Source organism: Erithacus rubecula (assembly GCF_903797595.1).
Source record: "Erithacus rubecula genome assembly, chromosome: 12".
Taxonomy (NCBI): domain Eukaryota; kingdom Metazoa; phylum Chordata; class Aves; order Passeriformes; family Muscicapidae; genus Erithacus; species Erithacus rubecula.
The window spans coordinates 2245700-2267916 of NC_136664.1; the positions used below are offsets into that span (position 1 = coordinate 2245700).

Genomic DNA, 22217 nt, shown 5'->3' on the forward strand with positions numbered 1-22217 from the left:
AGTGAGATAAAGCGCCCGGCTCCGCTATGAATAACTGCAAATGAAAACCCATGTGGCCATAAAAGCCTTCACATTTGCCCTGTCAGCATGTGGTACATCGGCTAAACAACTGATTTAGCTTTTCTCTTTTTTTTCCAAGGTTTATCACCACTTACAGAGGACATGCTCTTTGTGTACTGCCTGTCGCTTTCTGCTCAGCTTCCTTGTCACTTCCCCTCGGCGTCCTCCCAGCCGGGCCCCGAAACGATGCTCTGCTCCTCTAAACCGCCCTGACAGCCCCTATTAGCTTCTGGCCGAGTACAGCTTGGCGCTGCTGCGGCTATTTATCTCGCCGGCACAGAGGGCTGTTATCTATCACCCTCGCTCCGTACGGCCCCGCTCCCTCGCTTCTGCTGATGGCAGGGATTTGGGATGGGGTCCTGGTGGGGCCTGGGGGGAGCAGGGGGACCTGGGAGGGCTCATCCCTCCTCCCAAAGGGGCTGGATCCAGCCAGCAGGCTTTGCATTTTTGGCCGTGCTGCTGCAGGATGCTCTGACCCCTCTCTGTGCCCAAACCGCTCGGGATAACCTGGAGAATGATTGCTGCTCCTACACGGCGTGGCTGGTGTCATCCCCACGGCGGTGGCCCCGGGCAGGGGTGATGTCCCTGCGGGACCGCTGGTTCCTGAAGGCGCCGGCTTGGGCGCCAGACCTGAAATACCGGGTGGGGAGGGAGCAGGCGGGGCGGTGACGCCGGGGAGCGGGACGAGCAGCTCCGTGCGGTGCCTGGGGCAAGGGGGGGAGAACGGGGGTCCCCGCTCGGTGCCCGCCGAGCTGCCTGGCCCTCGGCCAAGGGCGCTGGCACCCAGCCGGCCTCCGGCACTGCCGGTAACCAGAGCTGCCTTCTCTCGCTGTTATTTCAGCAGGTGGGGGCAGATCGGTTTACAAGGCCAGGGAGATGCTTATCAGTCCCCTCCCGCCACTTTGTCCCCACGCCACCTCCGCCACGTCCCCGTTAGCAGGGCTGGACATCACCGGTGGTGACAACTGCCATCACCAATGGTCACCTCTCCTGGGCACGCTGCTCTTTGGGGTGCTGGCAGAGGGACCATGGTGTCACCAGCACGGTGGGCTTTGCTGTGGCTGCCCCGTGCCACCATCTCAGCTCGTCCCCTTGAGTCACACCAGCAGCTGGGATGTCATGGCAGGCGCCAGAGAGGTGTTGTCCTGCAGGGCCAGCCTGGGCTGGCGCAAGCTCTGCGTCACCCCACGCCCTGCCCGGGGTGCCAGCGTCCCTGGGCGCCTGGCAGGGGCTGGGGGGGCCCTGTCCCCCATGGCAGGCTTGCATCAGAGCATGCAGGGGGTGTTGCACAAGTGTTTTCTGTCTCAACCTGCCCCTGGCCAGTGCTTGGGGAGGGCTGTGGAGGGCCGTGGGTGGGAAGCAGGGGGCCGGGGGGGTTGTTTACAGCCACGGAGCTTGTTTCCTTCCACCTGCCTCGGGGGAAGCAGTTAGCGATTTGTTAGTCAAACCAGATGAGCCTTCCTGGAGTGGCTTCCTGCCAGGCTCAGCGCAGCCTGGCTGCCCTGCTGGTGGGGTCCCCGTGTCCCCCAGCCCTGCTGTGCCCTCCACTGCAGCCAGAGCCACATGGAGGAGGCATGGGTGGGATGTGGTGAGGCTCAGCAGCCTCCACCATGGTCAGTTGGCGTGGGCACCCCTGGAACAGCCCGAGTGGGAGCATGCTTGGAAAACCAGGGCGGTGCTTGCTTCGGTGCCTCTCCCCTGATACCTCCAGGGAGGTTGTGGTGGGCATGGCAGGGGTGGTGAGGTGGAGGGGTGCTCTCCAGGGAGATGTTTGGGTGATGGTTGGGTGCTGTGTGATGCGCTGAGCACCACCATGACAAGGCCCATACGTGTCAAAGCCCAAACACTGACCTCTGTGCATTGAGTGTCACAGCCTGTGCATCATCCATGTGCTGTGCATCGTGTCCATGTGCCACCCCACTATGGGCACGGTGTGCTGAACCCCACACACGACCATGCCCTGCGTGTCAAGCATCATACACCAAAAATGATGCATCAAACCTGTGCTGTGCATGACCCCCGTGCACCAAATGCCAAACCCCACCTGGATGATGTGCCAGGCCTCTGAAACCAAACACTCTGTGCATCAGGAGCCCCACGGTCAGGCGCTGTGCCCTGAGCCCCCTGTGCATCTCACACCCATCCAGCGCCGCTGCCCCGACCCCAGGGGAGCGGGGCCCACGCAGGAAGCTGGAAGTGCCAGCCCGCGCCCCCTCGCTCACCGAGTGGCGCCGGGTGATAAATAAGGAAGTTAACACCCAACCCGGGCTGCTAATTAGCTTTTAACCTGTACTAGCAGTTAACTACAAAAGGCAGTCATTTGTTCCGGGGAGCTGGTAGCGTAGAAAGAACGAAACATGGCCAATTTTGTTCAGGATGAATTAAGACTTGCAAATGTAAAATGAGTTCATCTATTTAATTAAGTAGCGGCAATATGGATGTTAAATTAAGTTAATGGCAGGCATGCCAAAACAAGGTTATACAAATCTTGTCCTGGCGGGGTGGGTTCCGGATCCGGCCCTTGGATGTGGGGTGCTGGGGTGGGCTGGTGGCCCTGGGGACACCCCAGTGGCCTGCTCAGGGATAGAGGGAGAAGGAGATGGAGGTGGAGGGAAGAGAAAACAAGGCAGGAGGAAAGGCAAAGCGCGTCTCACCCAGCGCCGCAATCTTATCAGGGCTGAACTTTACTCTCCCGCTAAAGATATAGGATACTTTAGGGACATCGGAAAGAAATAATAACCCTCTGATTTGTAGCTCTTGGGCTCTGGCAACCGAGGGGGAAGGAAGACTGTCTTCTGCCATTACCATTTTTTGTATGAACTATTCCCCAAAGAAATCAAACCCTTGTACAAGCCCTCCCGTGCGGCAGCCCCTGCTCCGGCGCTGACCCGAGCCGTACGGATTATCACCGCGCATCGCAGCCGGAGACAGGAACATTCATTAAAATTTGAAACACAAATGGAAAATTGCTACTTGAAGCCTCCTTGCCGGAGAGCCAGCCGCTTGATCAGAGACCTCATTAATGTATCTAATGTGTAAGGAACAATTAGACTTTTCAAAGACATCCTTTTCCCAGCCAGGGGAAAAAAAAAAAAAAAACATAACACCAGAAGCATCTTGAACCCTCCCCAGTCCAAAGCAACCCCAAACCTGCCCCGAGGGATCAGGGTGCAGGACCCCAGAGGGAGCCTGCGAGCCGCGAGAGTCTCGGCTCCATCCCAGCACCCGAAATGCCCGTTTCTCCTTAAGTCAGATGGGGAGCAAAGTGGGCTGATTAAAAAGCTGATTTCTTTTCCCAGCGACCGGCGGGGTTTTGCCATCCTCCCGTAATTAGCCGGTTACACGGCCGTATGTTTTATTTATGAGCCGAGGGCGGAGGGAAGGGGAAGCAGAGGAACGACCGTGCCCTATATATCTGCAAATAAAACACTTCATTTCCCTCCTGGGGAATGTCACCTCGAGAAACCATCGCTTTCCTGCTCACTGCCCCGTCCAAATCGCAGGCTGTAAATGGCTTTGTGGGCCTGGCTGGCGCTCAGATGGGTTTAAAATATGGATTTATGTCTTTATTCTGCATAGTCAAAGGTCAACAAGAGCAGGAAATCATCGCTGAGCTGCTTATTTACGATGGGAGGCGACCGCTCGCTCCTCTTGATCCCGCGTCCCCACTGCTGGATGCTTCCAGGGTGCCGGGAATGCGACTCAGTTTCCCTAGAGCGGGGCATCCCTTAGGGTTGGCCATCCCACTTGGGGTGGACGTCCCCAGCACGGCCACATCCCTTTGCATGGGGAAGAGCCACGGGGAGGCCGAGCATCCGCAGGGAGGGGTGTCCCGGTGGCGATCGGGCGTGGGCAGGGCTGGCCCCGCGAGCTGCGCTCTCATGCTTTGCTAATCCCGCCTGGCACCTGCCCCAGCTCCCGGCGGCTTCGCGCGAGCAAAGGAACCAATTAATCCTCCTGGCGCTCGGGGAAGTGGGTCAGGCTCGTCAGGCTCTCCCGCTAACGAGGGGCGAGGCGCGGCGTGGCCCAGCCGGCTGCTGTGGTGGCCCGGGCGGGTGGCTCGGTGTCCCGCGGGGTGGTAAGTGGGTAAACTGAGGCACGGTGGTCGCCCTGCCCGCAGAGAGGGGACAGCTCGGGAGGGTGGCGGATAATTCGGTTGGGCCGATGTCGCAAAGGGTTTCCCAACGGGGAAACCAGCCGCTTGTAGCTCGGTTTCCCCATGCCGGCCAAGCAACGGGTGCTCCTGGTTTTTGGGGTGCGGGGGTTTTGGGAGGCAGGGCGGGGAGCGCAGGCAGGGCGCCCCTTTGAAGTGGAGCCCAACTTCCAGGAGTGAAGCAATTCTCGTTTGCATAATGAATAAAGGGAGCGGAGGGAGGGAGGGGGGGTGGGGGAGAGGGGGGCGAAACCCCAAAACCGGAGCTGGCAGGCAGGTCTGCCCTCCCTCCCCTCCCTGGCCTCCCCTCCCTGCCTGCCCGCTCCCCGAGCCGCCTGTAATTACAGGTTTATTGCCTGCACAGCTATTGTGTAATGACATGTTTGCAAATTAATTTTTACGGCTCCTGCCGTGGGGGGGGGGAGCAGGGGAGGGGTCCCCCGGTGCTTGCCTGAACCCAGCAAATCCAACCCCTCCGCAAGCCAGGTGGGATTTGGGTGGATTTGGGTGACGTGGTGACTCCGAAGCTTTCCCAGCCTGGAGTGGGGGGGTCCCTACTGCACCCACGCAGGGGGGGCATTGGGTTTGGGGCACCCCCAAGTGTGTCACCCCATCAGTGGCACTATAGGGTGCACTAGTGGGGTGTGATGGGGGATTAGGCAGGGGTGGGGGGACACGGTGGAGCAGCCCCCCATGGGTGGGAGCAGCAGCTGCCAGCGCCCCATGGAGCATGGTGACACGGGGGAGCTGCCTGGGAGGGAGCGGGACGCGAGCGACGATGACTCAGGGGACGGGCCAGAAATACTCCCAGCGCCGATCTTGACAGATGTAGGTTAGGAAGGAAGAGAAGACATCATAATAATAATAATTCCCCGACCTGGAATCGGGAAAGCAATATTTTAACGGGGGGGGAGGGGGAGGGAGGAAGAGGAAGGTGCAGGTTTGCACAGGCTCTGTCTCTGCCGAGTGGGATTTTGGGGAGCACAGCTGGCAGGGTGGGAGTGCAGGGATACCTGTGTGTGTGTGTGTGTGCAGAGGTGTGCACACGTGCATTTGCAACCAGAGGACCTCTCACAAACCCCCTCCAACTATCCATGCCCAGCCATAGGGCTGGATAGGTTTGGTGTGACCCCCCAAAAGGGTGACCCCCTTTTCCCCCTTGTGCCCACGCTCTGGTGAAGGTAGGGCAGGCAGTGATCTCCTGGGAATGCCTGGATGGATTTGGGGTCACACCATGACCCCCATCCCCTCCCATCCCCACACCCAGTGCAGGCAGTGATCTCCTGGGAATGCCTGGATAGATTTGGGGTCACACCATGACCCCCATCCCCTCCCACCCCCACGCTCTAGAGCAGGCAGGGGCCACCTGGGATGGATGGATGGGTTTGGGGTGACACGGTGACCTCCGTGCCCCCTGTCCCCACGCTCCGGTGAGGCAGGGGCAGGCAGCGGGCGCCTGGGAATGGCCTCTGTATCTTTAAGCTGTTTGAAGGGCTGGTCATTATCATACAGGATGTGGCTTCTCTTGCAGGGGCGAGATATCACACGTCGCCCTTGTGAACTTTGGTGTTAAAACCAGTTTGGGAAGAGCAGGACGGGGCTGGGCGGGGGCGCGCTGGGAGGGGAGGGGGGGGGATCAGACGCACATGTACCAGCCTGGGGCGCGCTCCCGCTGGAAGCGCGCTCCCGCTGGAGGCGCGTGCCCGCGGAAGCGCGCCCGTGCGTGCCCGGAGCCAGCGACGCTCCCCCCCCTCCCCACCCCGTCCCCTCCTTTCTCCACCCCGCCTTGGCTGATCGTTTGCTTAAAGCAAATTAAGCCGGGCCCTCGTTACTATGGTGCAGCCAGGATCTCCAGCCTCCCTCGCGCTCCCGTAATAGCATTTATTAGCCCTATTTGCCTGCAAGCATGTCTTCCCGGATCTGCTAATGCATCAGCGGAGAGGGGATGGGGGAGATCCTATCGGGCGGCTCATTACAGCCCCCGACGCCCAGCGAGGCCGGCAAGGGGAGATTGAGGGGCTCAGAGGGGATTTGGGGGGGCAGCAGGAGCTCACCCCCAGCCCCAGTCGCGGCGGCTTTGCTCGCCTGCCTTTTGTGAAGCAGCAGGCAGCTCCCGGCAGGCAGGAAAGTTGGGTTATTTATTGTTTTATTTCCTTATTTTCCCTCCTGAAGCGACTGGGGGGGTAGGGGGGGGGGGGCTCGATTTCCTATTTTTATTTTACATATATCTGTCACCCCCCTCCACCTCCTCTCCGCCCGCCGCATCGGCAGCTGTTTGAAAACAGAAAAATGCAAGAAAGAGAAATTTAAAATTATTCCGTCTGTAGGCGAGGAGGAGGAGCGGGGGATTGAGGGGGAAGGAGGCTGCTCCCCGGGGCGCCCCGGGGGTTCACCCCCTCCCCCGAAAGCGCCGGGGCCAAAGGCTGCAGCCCGGGGGACGCGGGCGGTGGGCGGAGGGTGCTGGGGCGAGCAGCTGCCGGCCGCCCTCCTGCCCGCTCCCCGTCATTAGGGGAGACAAATCTGCTGTCAAGGAGCCAGATTTCCAATTTACCGATAATGATTCTTGCATGAAAATTGATCGAGGGGCAAGTCTGCCGCCTCTCGCCCGCCCGCCTTGGCGCAGCCCGCGGAGACGGGGCTTTTCCGGCCGCACGGACAGACGGACGGACGGACGGACACACGGCTCGCAACCTTCGCGTGGATCACCCGCCCCACGCCCCCCAGCACCCTCCCCAGCGTGGGGGGAACCCCACTGCATTGCTCAGGGGGTGCGTTCCCCGCCGCCGAGGGTCCCACCGCCTCTTCATCCTCCTCCTCCTCGTCGCTGGCTTTTTGTGTGCCTGCGGTTGGCAGCTGGGGGCTCAGCGGCAGGAAAACCCCCGGGAAGGCGTCACGCGTGGCAGCCAGGCTCCTGCCCTGGCCCCGCCGGTGACAGCCGCCACCGCCACCCTCCGCCGGCGCCCTGGGCTCGCTGCTATTTCAATTTTTATTTTTCCTCCTCCCCCCACGCACTTGATTCCCCCCGCTCCTCCTCCTCCTCCTCCTCCTCCTCCTCCTTCTCCTCCTCCCCGCTCCACCGTATTTTTTCGCCTCTGGTTTATTTTTCCAACCCCCTCCGTGTGGCTTGGTGCTAATTTTTGGGGTTTTTTCTTTTTTCTTTTTTTTTTTTTTTTTTCCCTTCTTGCTTCCTGACACATCCTCCTCCTCACGTTGGCTCTTTTATTTTTATTTTTAATTTTTTTTTTCCTGGCTGCAATGGAACTGTAACATAAATCATGTTTGGGTTGAAACCACCTCTCTATTACTTACCAGGTAAGGCGCCGAGCGATGCTGCCGCCAGCCCTCTGCACTCCCTCTCCCCCCCCTCCAGGGTGTCCCCCTGGGGTCCCCCCCAACCCGGGGACTCCCCTTTGTCCGCCCCAGCCAGCGGCAGCCAAGGGCAATTTGGGGGTGAACTTACTTTCTTCCAGAGCCTTATAAGAGGTTTTGGTGTCGGGAGAAAGGGGGAGAGGGGGGAGCAGAGAGCCCTGGCACGGCACTGCGGTGTTTTGGGGTGCTTGGATCCCCCTCTCTCCTCCTGCTGCCACTCCCTCACCCTGGGGGTTTCTCCCTGTCCCCGAGGAGCCGGGGGCGTTCTGGCGAAGATGGGATGGGGAGAAATGCGGGGTGTGCCGTGTTTTGGGGTGCCAGCCTCGTCGCTGCGAGGGCACGGCGATTTGGGGCACCAAAGTTTGCTGTGCCACCGCAGCCGGCAGCGCCGGCCCCCGCGGCTGCCGGCGAGGGAGGGGGATCCCCGGCGGGGTTTGGGGAGCATCGGTGGGGTTGGGGTGTGTGCTCAGGGTGAGTGTTTTGGGGGGGCTTTGGGGTGCTTAGGGGTGGGAGCTGAGGTTCTCTGGGGGTGCAGGCTCGGGGTTGGGGTGCACACCGGGGGTGTAGCCTCAGCACACTCAGGATGTGATCTCGGGGTGCAGCCTCCGGATGCAGCCTCGGGCTGGGAGCCGCGGCCGTGAACTCGAGGCGCTTTTGGGGCGCTGTCCCGGAGTTGGGGAGCAGTGGCAGGGCCCTCCCTGCGGGGCTCGGTGCCCACGCGTGGCCGTTCCCCGGTGGATGGTTGTTTGTTTCAGGAAATGGCTTTGGCATGTGGCCGTTCTTACCGGAGCCAGCGGCTCTCCCGGCGCGCCTGCGCTCCGCGCACGAAGGCGACCCGGGAAGGGCAGCCGGGGGGCACCGGGGTGCAAATGGGGGTCCCCCCGCTTGTGTGTGACATCCCCTGCCAGCGCTGTGCCACGCTGGGGACATGGGTGACCTGCTTTCCTGTGGCACCCTGAGTGCTCCCACCCTGCGCCCTCCTCCGTGCCGGCTGTGGGGGTCCCGCTCCCCGTGTTACCCCCAAAATAACACCTCGCCTGCTCCTCGCTCTCCCCACTGCCTGCAGCAGCTCTAGGCGATTCCTTCCGGCCTCAGAGCCGTCCCTTGCGGTGGGGACTCCTCCGAGGGCTGCAGGTGCAGGGAGACGGGTTGGGGTTGGCTTTTTTCCCCCTTAAATTCCATATTTAGCACGCGCCGGTCCAGCCGGGGTTCCCGGCGCCAGCTCCTGTTGCGTGAAACTTCTGGTTTTGCCGTTGTGGTTGATGCACTAATTCCTGCGCCCTGGAAAACCCTGCTCCGGCCGGCTCCTCAACCACCTCGGAGGAGGGGGAATAATAAAAAAACCGGAGGAGAAAAGCAAGACGGAGAGGAACATGGAAGTGTCAGGCTGCGAGGTTTAAAGCAATTAGGGGGAATGATGCTGGAGGCGCTGGCACGCAGCGGGATCGCTGCCGGGCGTTGGGAGATGCCGGTGGGCCAGGTCGGGTGGGAGCAGATGGAGACAGGAGCCTCCCCCCGCCCCGGGCTCGCGGGGGTTTCAGCAGCGCGGGGCTGGTGGCGGTGACTCAGCGGCGCGAGTCCTGCTGGGGACTGTCACCGCCTCGGGGACTGCCTGGCCGTGGCCCGTGTCACAAGCTGCTGCTCCTCTGTGGCTTGTTCTCCCGAGCTTGGCTGGCCCAGGATCCAGCCGGCTCCTCCTGTCTCCTCGGGCCCTCTGGTCACCAGTGCTCCTGTCCCCTCGTGTCACTGATGCTCCTGTCCCCTGTATCCCTCTGGTCACTAATCCTCCTATCCCCTGTGTGTCTCTGGTCACTGGAGCTTGTGTCCCTGTTGTCACCAATGCTGCTGTCCCCTTTTATCCCTCTGGTTACCTCACCAATGCTCCTGTCACCTCTGTCTCACTGGTCACTGATGCTTCTGTCCCCTTTTATCCCTGTGGTCACCGATGCCTCTGTCCCCTCTGTCCCTCCGGTCTGTATTTGTGCCACGGGGCTCAGCTGGCTGCAGGGGGACACTGGGCACTGTGGGGACCTGCCATCAGGCATCACTGAGAGCCAGGGGACAGGGAAGGGAACCCATTCCCTGCGGGTCCGTATGGAAACCATGCTCAGACTGATCTTCCCTGAGATAACGTGGGTGCAGTTGTCACCCTGTGGCCGGTGTCAGCGTCCTTCGGGGACACCACCCTCCTTTGGGGACAGCGGCACTCCTCGGGGACACAGAGCATCCCCGGAGGGCCTAGCTGTTTGCTCCAGCAGGCACGAGGGTGGCACCTACATACACACAGCTTTTTGGGGGCTCCCCCTCCCTTGTGGGTGTCCCCAAATCCGGCAAATCCCCCAGGTGCCGGAGGGGCTCCCCGGCGGTGCCTGGCATGCCGGGGAGGATGGCGGTGGGTGCCGGCAGCGGATGCTGCTGACTCAGGACCTTCCCAAATGGTTCCTATTTTTATGCCGGGGCCGGGAATATTTAGCCTCTGGATCAAAGCAGATGGAAGGAGCTGGGTGATGCCGCGTAAACACCCGCTCGGCGGGTGCCGCTGGTGCGAGGTGTGAGTCACCGGCGGCTCTCGGCAGCGCTGGGCGGGCACAGTCGCCCCCAGGCTGGGTTTGGGGTGCTGGGGGCTGAGCCCCACTCTTGGCATCTCCCCAGCTGGTTCTGGGGTTTGGGGATCCCCTTCCTCATCCTCTCTGCGTGTGGGGTCGAGGGGGGCACGAGGTGTTGGTGGGGTGCTGAGGGGGGAATGGGTGATGCCGGGGGGTTCCAAGCTGTGTTGGGGTGCCGGGAAGTTCTCCTGCCTTCCTCCCTTGCCCACCCCACCATCCTCCTCCTCCTCCTTCTCTCGCCAGTCCTAAATTCGGTCGCCATGGCAACCATGTCAACCACTTTCCAGCTTCCCCGTGATGGTTTGAGGAGGGGAGGGGGGGAAGGAGGAAGCCAGGGGAAGGGGGGGACTGGGGGCATTGCTTGGAGCTCGGGGGGACGCTTCCCAGATGGTTTTTTCCTGCTGGATCCTGTCTGGCAAGTGGGGCCAGTGCCAGCCCAGTGCATGCCAAGGGGGTCTTGGCCCGGGTAAGGGTCTCCCTCACAGTCCCACAGCTCTGAGTGGGTGGGTGGGCACCCCCAAAACCTGCTGCCTTTCTGCAGCCATCCTGCTCATGCCATGGCCTGCAGGCACCCGGGATATCAGTAGCACACAGCCAGGAGCAGGGTGAATTAGACACCCCCTTTTCCTTCCTCCTTCCTTCCTCCCCCCGCCCCCCATAATCTCTTTATTCCCAGGCTAAACCTGGTTCCTGATGGTTTTACAGGCAGATTTGCCAGTAGCTATATAGGACAGGGTGCAAAGCCAGGTGTCTGGCTGGGTGGGTGGGTAACACCAGCGTTGGCATCACCCCACGGCGGGTGGGCACCCGGCTGCCCCCGGGAACCCTGTGCCAGCACAAAGCCACAGAACTGCCGGGGCAGAGATGGAATCACCCCAGCAGGGATTTGGCTGGAGATTTGGGGCACCCCTGCCACAATCCCTGCCCCCTTTCCTTGGCACCACCGCGCCCCAATCCCCGGCGGCGCAGCGGGCACCGCTCACCTCCAAACCTCCCGACGCACCGCGGGGTTTTGAGGGGGAGCAGGTGCTGCCTTTCTCTTCTGGCGTGTCCCCCCCTTTTCCCTCGCCTTGGCACCGGCTGCCGGCACCTGCCGGGATGCTCCTTGGCACGGCACCGCGGCACGTGCGCGGGCAGCGCCGGCGGCAGCCGCGCTCGAGGCACCGGCGGTGGCACCGGGGAGGGGGAGAGCGGGGCCAGCCCTGCCCCGAGCCTGGCAGCAGGAGCATCCCCTCCCTCTAATTTTATGACTGATTTTTAACTTTTATTTCCCAAACGCTGCGCTTAATTAAACCCAGGCGCCTCTCGCCGCGAGCCCGACGTGGGGGATTTATGACTCCAAAACATCGACCCCCGCCGAAAAAAAACCCCTCTGACAGATTCTTCTCCCGGATTCCAAGTGGGGGTGATGCTCCAAAACCCCCCCTACATGCTTTTCAAGATGCTTTGAGGGGAAAAGACGGCTGTGCTTCAGCATCCCCGAGCTTCCTCCTTCCCCCCTTCTTTTAATAATAATGCTTTAAAGATGTTTGACATCTGTAACAAACAGCTGGCATCCTGTTATGGAAGAATGTCCTTTTATTTCCGAGCAGGTTGAACTGTCATTAATAGTATAATTAGGTGATTATCGGCATACAGCAGAAAACTGCTTAATTGCACAGCCAGCTTTCCGAGGATCCCAGCTCCTTTATTGCTGGATTTGTTTTAGCCGCCTGAATTTTTTCACACTGTTTTGTTGGGTTCGGTTGTTGTTTTTTTTTTTTCGTTTATTTTTGCCACGTTGATGATTATTATTTTTTAATGCGTGTGACAGCTGGGGGAATGTGGCAGCACCGGGGGGGGGACACATGCCAGCGCTGGCACTGATCCCCATGTGTCCCCCCCTTTTCCAGGTCCCCAGGGGGTTTAGTTTTAACCCCCTGTGTGCTGGAGTTGAGTAAAAGGGTTTAAAGCGGGGGGGTTTGCTGGGTGCAGCACCCGTGGTTGGGGGCTGAGAGTTATTTAAGGGAATAGAGGAGATGCCTTTGTTGGGGAGCAGAGCCATGGCACCTGCTTGGAGGGCACCCATCACCCTGGGCAGCCTTCACCCACCCTCACCCACCCCTCTCTGCTGGGACCCTCCTTTTGGAGCTCCGTGTCAAACAAACGCTGTTCCCTGCGCTGCTGCCGTGCTGTCCCTCCATCGCCATCCCCACCCTCATCCCTGTCCCCGGGATGTGTGGGTTTGGGGGCAGAGCAGCTTTTTTGGCGCCTGCCAGACAATAGCGCTTTGTATCTCCCCCCGGTGCCGCCAAACACACTTGTTAGCGCCGCAGCTTTGTGCTGTAAATTTCCATGGAGTAATTACGTCTTAATTTATGATAATCCCGGGCGGGCGGTGGAGAGGGGGGCGAGCGCCAGTCAAGTTTGGAAGTTGCTCGGGGTCCCCTGTGGCTCCTGCCGGCCGTGAACTCCACATTCGACCGTGAACTTCTCCACCGGGGAGAGGAGCATCCCCGAGCAGGGAACGGGGCTGTTCCGGGGGCAACAGCGAGTTGGGGTTGGCATTTGGGGTCAGTTTGCAGGGCTGGGGTGTCCCCAGCGCTGGCGTGTCCCGTCCCAGGGTCATCCTGGGGTGATGTCCCACCCTGTGTGTGTGTCCCAGTGCTGGCTCCCGCGATGAGGAGGGAATCTCTCGCTTCCCCCAAGCCCCTGGCAGCGCTCCGGCGTGGGGCCGGACCCTTCCCCCTTCCCGGCTCTGAATGGCTCATCCCGCCTTTGTCTGGAGGGCTTATTACCGGCAAAATAGCGGCTCTTTTCCCTCGGCCTTCCCGGCGGGCAAATTAGATGCTTTGGCAATTTGCGAGGAGGAGGAGGAGGAGAATGGGGAGGGGAGGAAGGTTCTCATCACCCGGAGGGTGACCACAATGCCAGGCAGGGCGCTGGCATCTCCAGCACGAGTGTGGGAAAGGGGTCCCCATGTCCCCTCCAAAGCCAGCACAGTGGGAATCCCATGGGATTTGGGGAGCCTCCCTCCACAGGGAGGCACGCCTGGTGTCACTGAGCATTCCTGCAGAGCTGGGAGGGTGCTGGGCATCCTGGCATCCCACCACCCGTGCCAGTGGGGCCTGTGGGCACCCAGTCCCTGCTCCAGGGTGGGATTTATCCCTGGAGGGTGGTGAGAGCTGTGGGCTGTGCCCGCTGCACCTGCAGCCAGGTCCCCGTTGGGAGGCAGCGTGCACCCACTGACATTTGCCAAGCGTAAAAATTCAATTAATTCCAGCAGGCAGATTAAATATAAGTGAATTTTAATAATTTGCTCGAAAGGCTGAGGATTACTGTAGGCGAAAAGGGAAGATGCTGCTCGTGGGGGCACAGGCTGGCCTTCCCAGCACTGGCACATGGGATCACTGGTGTTAATCACCCTAAATCCCTGCGTGGGAAGAGAAGAGGGGTCTGCTCCCCTTGCTGGGGTTTTGGTTGATCTTCCTTGCAATGAGGAATGTGCTGGATCTGTCCCACCAGTGCTGAGCATGGCTCCAGGGACATCTCTACTCCTTCAAACCTTCATTTTCTTTTGGAAAGAGAAACACCCATCAAGGCAGCCCTGGTGATACTGCAGGTACTCCCAGGCTTGGAGAAATCCAAGGTCTTCCCTAGACCTCCACAACATCTCACAGCTCAAAGCTGGGGCACCCATTGGGAGCAGATGGCGCTGGCATTGGGAAAATGAAAATCCACACAGCAAATTCACTGTTTGCCAGGAATAATTTCTTATCCCAAGGTAAAACCTTTGCTCTGGCCCATCTGCCCCACCAGAAACTGCTGGGGGCTGAAGAGGGGACCCCCCTGTCCTGCCCAGAGCCCCCCATCCTGGCCAGACCCTCAGCTCTGCAGCAGGATTGATGGAGATTGCTTGTGACCTTTGCTGGGACACGAGGAATTACCATTAATACTCCTGTATTTCCGGGCTTCACACCATCCATAAATCTCATATCAAGCTGGCTGGGTGGCGTAATCTGCCAGGCAGTGTTATTAATGCTCCTTATTAATACTTGTTATTAATGCCCCTTATTAGTACTCGTCATTAATACCTGTTATTAATTGCCCCTGAAGCCTGGCATGAGCTGCTCCATGAATGGGGTGAGGAATGGGGGCTGTGTTGTGGAACCCCTCTCAGTTTTTTGGGGTGCAGCTGGGATGGATGCTCAGAGTCCCTGGTCACCCATCAGCAGTGGGGATCCCCACCCCATGATGGGGGCAGATTTTGGCAGTTTTTTTGCAATGCTGCAGGGGGGTGACACGAGGCATCTGCTCACCTTGTCCTGGCACTTCCCAACTGTGTCCTGCAGCCCCTTTCCTTGGCTGAGGCCTGGCTCCCTGCCCTGCCTACACCCCCCTGCCCCTCTCTGCACCCCCTGCCCTGCCCCTGCCCCTCCAGGACCTGCCCCACACAAGATCCAGCCTGCGTGAAACTCTAATCTCCAATTTTATTCGCTCAGCTCCAGCCGATTTGCATAATCCACATAATCACCCTGGTTTTAATTGCCTACAACTCTGCAGAAAGATCATGTGGTTAAGTGGTAAATCATAATTAGATAAATAATTGGCTTGGCCGCAGCAAGCTGCTTTGTTATACCTGCCATCTGCTGGGCAAGGGATCCTGTGCCCAAAACAATGCACTGCTGCTGCTGCACGCCTGCGCCAGCCTGGGGCCCTGGGGACACGGGGATGTGGCCATGGCAGGGCAGCCTGGATGTGCCAGGCACTGCCTGCTCCTGGGCTGGTAGTGCCCTGCAAGGTTTGGCAGCAATGTGTGGCACCTGGCTCCCACCCAGGTGTTGCCCAGTGCCGCTGTGCAATGCCCTGTGGCATCTGGGAATGCCCAGTGCCACCTCCATGGGATGCCCAGCAGCACTGTGCAATGCTCAGTGGCTCCAGGGAATGCCCAATGGTACCATTTAATGCCAGGGTGCAGTGCCTGGCATCACCAAACAATGCCTGGCAGTGCCATCAAGTGTCCTTCAGTGCTGGGATGCCATACCTAGCATCCCAGTGCAATTCCCAAATCTCTCCCAGGCAATTTCCAGCATCCCAGTGCAATGCCCACTCTTCCCCAAGCAATTCCCAGCATCCCAGTGCAATGCCCAGTCTCTCCCAGGCAATTCCCAGCATCCCAGTGCAATGCCCACTCTCCCCCAGGCGATGCCTTGCAGTCCCATGGGGTACCCCACAAAGCCACTGAGCCCCAGAAGACACCAGTGTAAAGGGTTGAGGGCTGTACCCCCCTTCTCCCAAAGCAGAGAGATCCTCAGGAGACAGCTGGCACTTGGATCTGGGCATCAGGAGCCAAGATGAGCTGTCAGCCCAACCTTTGAAACTACATAGGGGAGTTCAGGGCCCAGCAGCACCCTTGGGGCACAGGGGCTTGATTTTCCAAGCTACCAGCTTCCAAACAGGGCAGAAAAAGGGTAGAAAGTTGCTTTGAAGTAAATCTTGCCCTGGCTCAATGTCCTGAGGGCTGAAGAGGCTCCCAGGGCTGCTTGGCTGGGAGCAGGAAGGGAGAGAAACCACCCGGCATCGCTCCATCCCCAGCGCTGCGCCCTCCAAACGAGCTCTTATTAGTTTGCTTGTTGTCGTTTGCCAGATCAATGGTCCATGGAGAAGTGATCGATGGAGGCCCAGCCAGATAATAGTGCTGGATGCTCAGTGCTGTGCTGGGCTCCACGGGGAGCCCCAAATCCCAGCCTTCCCCACCAAGGTGCTCCTGACCACGGGGAGCCCATGCAGGCTTCTCCAAGGGAATGGGGGATGTTCCCAGGATGAGTCCTGTGCTCTGCCCTGAGCACCCTGAAATTGGACAGAGGCTGTGTCTGCATCTCTCTACATCTGGGGATGCTTGGGGACACCAAGGCTGGGCACCTCCCTTCATTTCAGCTCTGTGCTGGGAAGTGGGGAGGGAGGGCAGGAGCGCGGGCTGCGATCGATCAATTAATTAATTAATGGAGCATGCTGGAGGTGCAGCAGCAGAGCTGCTTTAATGAGGGGTGGAAAACGTGCGGCAGCTCGGCAGGACATCGCCGGGAGAGGAGCTGTCCACTCTGCCTGTCCCTTCTGCCTGTCCCCTCTGCCTGTCCCCTCTGCCTGTCCCCTGCCCCAGGGGGTGGCAGGGTGTGTGACAGGGGGACGATGGGCACGTGCTGGCCCTGGCCCCCTGCCCTCCATCCTGGCTGCATTCAGGCGCGGGGAAGGGGGGCTGACAATGCGAGGCCCATTAGCATTGAAAATCCATGCAAGAGCAGCTGTTCCTGCTTGGAGCGTGCAGCTGGATGCGGCTCAGCAGCGGGAGCAGAGGCGCTGAGAGAGGGGGGAAAGGCTGAGGGGGGACCTCATCACCCCAAACCCCTTGGGGAACCATCAGCAGTCAGCGTGGTGGAGCTTTCCAGAGGGTTTGGCCAAGTGGGCTCCGTCCCAGCTGCGGTGCTGCGGGGTGGGTGCGGATCCATCCCCGGGGAGGAGGATGCAGGATGCTCGTCTCTCCCCACTCCCTCGGCCTCCCACCGCACTGGGTTTTTTTCCGCTCCATTTGCCAGGGGCTGGAGCTGCTGCCTGATCGTATTTGGTAATAAATTATTAGTTCCAGCACTTGGGAGCCCGGCAGCTCAAAATAGCTGCTGTAAGAGCGGGCGGCTGGTGCAGGTCGAGTTCAATGGCAATCTGCTCCCAAGGGCACTCCACGCTCATTAGAGGCCTTTCGAGGTGCTGGGAAGGGGGCAGTCGGGAGCCAAGGTGCTAAACCTGCCCACTTCCCGTTTCCCGACAGCAGAACGCCGTGCCCGGGGATTTCAGGGCGCTGGGAGCCCATCCCTGCCCCTCGCTGCCCGCTCCAGCCTGCCCGCAGCGCCTGCCAAGGGGTTTTATTTGTCTCCAGCCCCACCAGGCAGCCAGACTGGTTCTGCTCTCGCTGCCGGAGGAGGCTCCCGCTGCCAAAAAACCCGCCAGCATCATCAGGAGCAGATGGAGAGAACATGGCACGCTCCCAGCTCGCGGCTCCCAGCCCCGAGCCGGGGGTGCGGGGGTTCGGGGGGGGCGGCAGCGCCGCTCCAGGAGTCAGGACTTTGGGGTGCTGATGGCAGCCCCACGGCGGGTGACAAGTGTGGGAACCCTCCTAGGGTGAGGGGAGCGTGGCAGTGGCCCTGCCGTCCCCACTCCTCCTCCTCCTGTGCCGGGCAGGCAGCCAGCGGGCACCGGGAATGCCAGACACTCCCTGTGCTGCTGTGCCCGGGCACATGCTGGGGGAGGGACGGGGACACGGTGACACATCGCCCGCTCCCCAACCTCCCTTGTGGCCTCAGCAGGCGATCCAGGTGTCCTGTGGCCTCCCACAGCCCCCCTGCCTTGGTGTGTGGGCTACAGGCATCAGTTTCCCAGGGAGGGGTAAAGGGAGTGCCAGCCCTGTACCCGCACAGGGCTGGGGACAGCGGAGGGACAGCCTGTCCCGTTTTGGGATTCATCTCCCCGCCCTGCTGAGGCAACTGCTGCCATGACCCCGGGCTGCTCCAGGCACCAAACTTGACCTGTTTTTCCGCACGGATCTGCCTGCTGAGAGAAGCAGCCGGGGAGGGGCAGAGCTGGGGGGGTGCCCCACCTCACCGTGGGGCGTCACGGCGTCCCCAGCCACCCGCAGGGGTGAGTGGCACCCACGCCGTGCCGGGGATGGGATGCCGGAGAGATGGGGGGGGATGCAGCGTGGCAGCCCCGCATCCCATCCCATTATCCCATCCCATCGCACCCCAGTGAGGATGCTCCCGCCCAGCCAGTTCTCCGTGCCTCAGTTTCCCCAGCTGGCAGCTGTCCCGCGGAGCAGCCCAGGGCCGCCCGGACAGACGGACGCCAGCGCCGGCGGGGCACGGCGGGTGAGCGGCGCTGCTCGGGCCCCAGCCGGGGCGGAGGCGCCGATTTTATCACCGGGAGGGAGCGGCAGAACCGGTTTGGAGCGCGGCTGGGGCAGCGGCACAGCTCAGCCCCGCACGCTGCCCCGCCGCTCGCCTGGCAAATCCCGCTGGGATCAGGAACTGGCCGGGAGGGGTTTGGGGATCAGCTGAGCATCACACGGTGGTGCCCTGCTGCCAGCCCCGTGCCCGTGTGCCAGCCTGCTGATCCCATCGCATGGTTGGGAAAGCGTCTCCAGACCTGGACTGGGGCTGGAAGTGCGGGGTTATGTTGGGGTTAGTAGGTGGGGAGGAACTGGGGGGCACTGGGAAGTGTTGGGGGCTGTGCCTGGAGGCTGTGGGGCAATGCTGGGAGGATGCAGAGCTGTGCCAGGGGGATGCCAGGCAGTGCCTGGGGATGCAGGATTGTGTCTGGTGGATATGGGGCAGTGCCTGGGGGATGTGGGGCAGTGCTGGGAAGAGGCAGAGCTGTGCCAAGGGGATGCAGGATTGTGCCTGGGGATGCGGGGCAGTGCCTGAGGGATGCAGGATTGTGCCTGGTGGATATGGGGCAGTGCCTGGGGGATGTGGGGTAGTGCTGGGAGGATGCCAGGTAGTGCCTGGGGATGCAGGATTGTGCCTGGTGGATGTGGGGCAGTGCCTGGGGGATACAGGGCTGTGCCAAGGGGATGCCAGGCAGTGCCTGGGGAATGTGGGGCAGTGCCTGGGGATGTGGGGCAGTGCCTGGTGGGTGTGAGGCAATGCTCAGTGGGGAATGGGAGCTGCAAGCTGTGCCTGGAGTGCCGTGTCCCCTTTGGATGGTGCGTGGGCGCCTGGTGCTGCAGGCAGATCCCGGTGCCCCTCTCTCGGGGGAGCACCGAGCCCTCACCCGGGGCTGGAGCCGAGCCCGGGGGTGCCAGCACAGAGCCCGGGGGTGCCGGGGCCAGGCTGGCGTGGCGGGTTGGCTTCCCAGCTGTTCTGGTAATGAATTTACATGAGCCGAGCGTGTCGACAAGGCGGCAGTCAATGGCTGAGAGCAGCGGAGTTAATAAATGCTTGTATAATGAGGGCAGAGGGGAGCGCGCCGCCGCGCCGGCCGCCTCTCCTGGGGCCGGGGGGCAAAGATTAATCAACGCTGAGTGCCCCCCGTGCCCCCCCGGCTCCCGCGGCGCCCGCCCTGCTGCCTGCCCGTCCAAGGGATGCTCCGGGGATGCTCCATCCGCCCTCTCTGCAGAGGATGCTCCAGGTGCTCAGTGCCTCCAGCTGCCTCCAGGCCTGCTGAGAGTTGGGGGCTGCCCCGCGACCCCCTGTCCTCCTGCCCACCTGGGACCAGGGCTAATTTTAGGCTGGTGTTAATGAAGCTGCTGGGTGAAGTCTATTTTAAGGGCCCCTGACATCAGCAGTTGCTGTTTTGGGAGGTGGAGAGCCCTGGAGCAATTGGTGTGACAGCTGGGGGAGCTCGGGGAGGGCTGCACCCTCCTGCTCAGCACCTGAACCTCACTTTTGGGGTCACTGTGCCCTGTAGCACCTCGGGGCTTTGGGGAACAGTTGTTGGGGTTTGAGGATTTGAAGGTGCAGTGTGGGGAGCTGGGGGTGCTGTGCTGGGGATCCAGGGATGCACTGTTGGGGTTTTGGGGGTGCAATGGTGGGGATTTAAGGGTGCAGTTCTGGGGATTTTAAGGATTTGAGGGTGCAAGGCTGAAGACCCAGGGATTAAATATTATTAACCCGGGGATGCAGCAGTGGGAATTTGGGGGTGCAGTGCTGGGAATCCAGGGATGCAATATTGGGGATTTAGGGGTAGAATGGTGGGGATTTGAGTGTGCAGTGTCTGGGATTTGGGGGTGCCATAGTGGCATTTGGGGTGCAGCAGTGATGCTTTGGGTTTTGGCAGCATCATGTGAGTGGGGACTGTGCCTCTCCCCATCACCTGCATTAGGATGCTGCAGTCCCCGTGTCCCCCCAAATCACCCTGTCCATTCCTGCAGAGCTCTGCTGAGCCCTCCTGCTCCGTTATCCATATGCTCACTGGGATGCTGAGATGTGCTTCCCCCCACTGCCTGAACTTGGGGTGCATTTTCAGAGGGTGGAGCTAGATCAGAGCTCCTGGGGGAAACGTGTCTCACCCGGCGTTTCTCCCCAACAGGCATGAGCCATGAGCCGAAGTCGCCGTCCCTAGGAATGCTCTCCACGGCCACCCGCACCACTGCCACCGTCAGCCCGCTGACCCCGTCCCCTCTGAACGGCTCCATCGTCCCCAATGGCAGCCCCGCCTCCAGCAGCACTTTGTCCGTCCAGGCAGCACCTTCCTCCAGCTTCGCCGCCGCCCTCCGCAAGCTCGCCAAGCAAGCCGAGGAGCCCAGAGGTGGGCACGGGGACAGCCTGACACTGCTGCCTTGCCCAGCAGCTGGAGTTGGGCTTTTCCTGCTATTTCCCAGCTGTGCCTTCTCCTGGTGGTGTGTTTGAGGGAGTAGTTTGGGAATTCAGCTCATCTGGAGTAATCTGAGTGCTGTGTCGCTCGCTGTACCCTGCTGCCTCCCACCACGCTGCTTTTGCCAGGGGATTCCCCAAATTTGCTGCTTCTCCTGCTGAATTTCCCACCTGAACAGCCCAGCTCTTGTCACCCACATCCTCCATCACACCCCTCTCCTTGGATGGGGGATTCTGGAGCACCCTGACCTCATGGAGTGTATCCCATAGGAATTGCCAGGGTTCCCTCACCCAGATGGGGAGGCAGGCAGTCCCCAGGCTGGGAAGTATTTAGGAGACTGTTGGTATCATCAATTTGGGATGAAATAGTCTTTATCCCTGCTATTTGCATCAATGGGTGATCCCCTTGGATCACTGCCCACTGCCTGGGCACTTTGATCCCTGGTAAAGACACCCATCCCTTTCACAAGATATTTTTTTGCAAAGTCTTTTTGGAAGACCCTATTTAAGAGGCCCTTTTGGCACAATCCTTCTCCCAAAACCCCTTTTGTAAGGCTTTTTTTGGAAAATCCCTTTTGGATCTACAAGACCCTCCTTGCAGCCTGAAAATCTCTGACACAGCCATGACCTGAAGCATCAGCTGCTCCCAAGGAAGCAGTTCCCTGTAACTCTGAGGGAACCAGGTCTTGGTGATGCTTCATCTTCACTGGAAGCTCCTGGTTTTTCTCAGCTGCTTCCTCTGGAACCCATCTGCTTTCTTTGGAGCTGTTGATTGAGTTTGGGGAATTATTTTGCTTTTTTTCCCCCTCACACCCCACAGCTTGTGCCCTCCTTGTGCTGCTCAGCCCATCCCAAGGGACATCAGCAGGTTTGGGCATGGATTTTATGCCTCTGGAGAGAAGCAGCCACATTCCCTTTGGATTTTCCCTTAACACCTGCATAGTTTGTTTGCAAAAACCCCTCCCTTGCCCATTTGGGTGCCTCAAGTGGCCCATCCCAGAGGTTTTTGATCTGTGTGGGTTTGGGTGTGTGTTGGGAAGGGGGTTTTTCTCCTTGCTGTGGTTTTTAACACCAGGAAACAAATTGCTTTTTCCTCAAGCCCTCACCCACTTCCCACACCAGGAGATGCTCACTCCACTCCCCTTCCCACCTCGGGAGATGCTCCACTGTGGCAGATGCCAGATCCATGCAGGATCACTGTGTTTTTTCCAGCTTTATGGGCTCACAGGTGTGCTGGCACATCCCTAGGGATATCCTGCTGCTCCACAGCATCCCAAACTGTCAAAGCTCATCCTGACTGACCCCTTCCCAGCAAAGCCCCACAAAGCATTGCCTGCCCGGGGGCTGCTGCCTCTTGTCCTGCCCGGGGCTGTCCGCAGGGTGGGTTTTATTCCACCCCTCCTTCCCTTTTTTCCCAGTTCTCCGTCAGGGTCTCAGCTGTTAATTACATTTGCCTGTCAGCCCGGGCTGCTAATCTGCTATCGCCGAGCGGGAAGCGGGAGGTCAGAAAACAAAGGTGACACCATCACACTGTGCCTCTTGTCATCTCCAATCCAGATTAGTTTCATTGACTAACTCCTGGCTGAATACCACCAGTTAATTATAACGATCACAAACCCTCCCGTTTAAAGCCACACAGCGAGAATTAAGGTTCTGAAGTAAGACTTTAGCTTCATTAATTGCCGGGCT

The 22217-nt window shown here is 60.1% G+C and overlaps 2 protein-coding genes across 5 annotated transcripts in view; both read left to right on the forward strand.

Moving 5' to 3' along the window:
* GSE1 (Gse1 coiled-coil protein) overlaps window positions 1-22217 on the forward strand; it is a 96894-nt gene that overhangs the window by 61640 nt on the left and 13037 nt on the right. For all 4 annotated transcript variants that reach the window (XM_079315956.1, XM_079315953.1, XM_079315955.1 and 1 more), the window contains exon 3: window positions 20245-20463. In XM_079315956.1, the coding sequence (XP_079172082.1) occupies window positions 20245-20463 (219 nt within the window). The remainder of the gene's footprint in view (window positions 1-20244; window positions 20464-22217) is intronic.
* The window catches only part of IRF8 (interferon regulatory factor 8), an 82748-nt gene continuing 73226 nt past the window's right edge, over window positions 12696-22217 (forward strand). The window contains exon 1 of the mRNA XM_079316018.1: window positions 12696-12702. The gene's annotated coding sequence lies outside the window, so the exon portion shown is untranslated. The remainder of the gene's footprint in view (window positions 12703-22217) is intronic.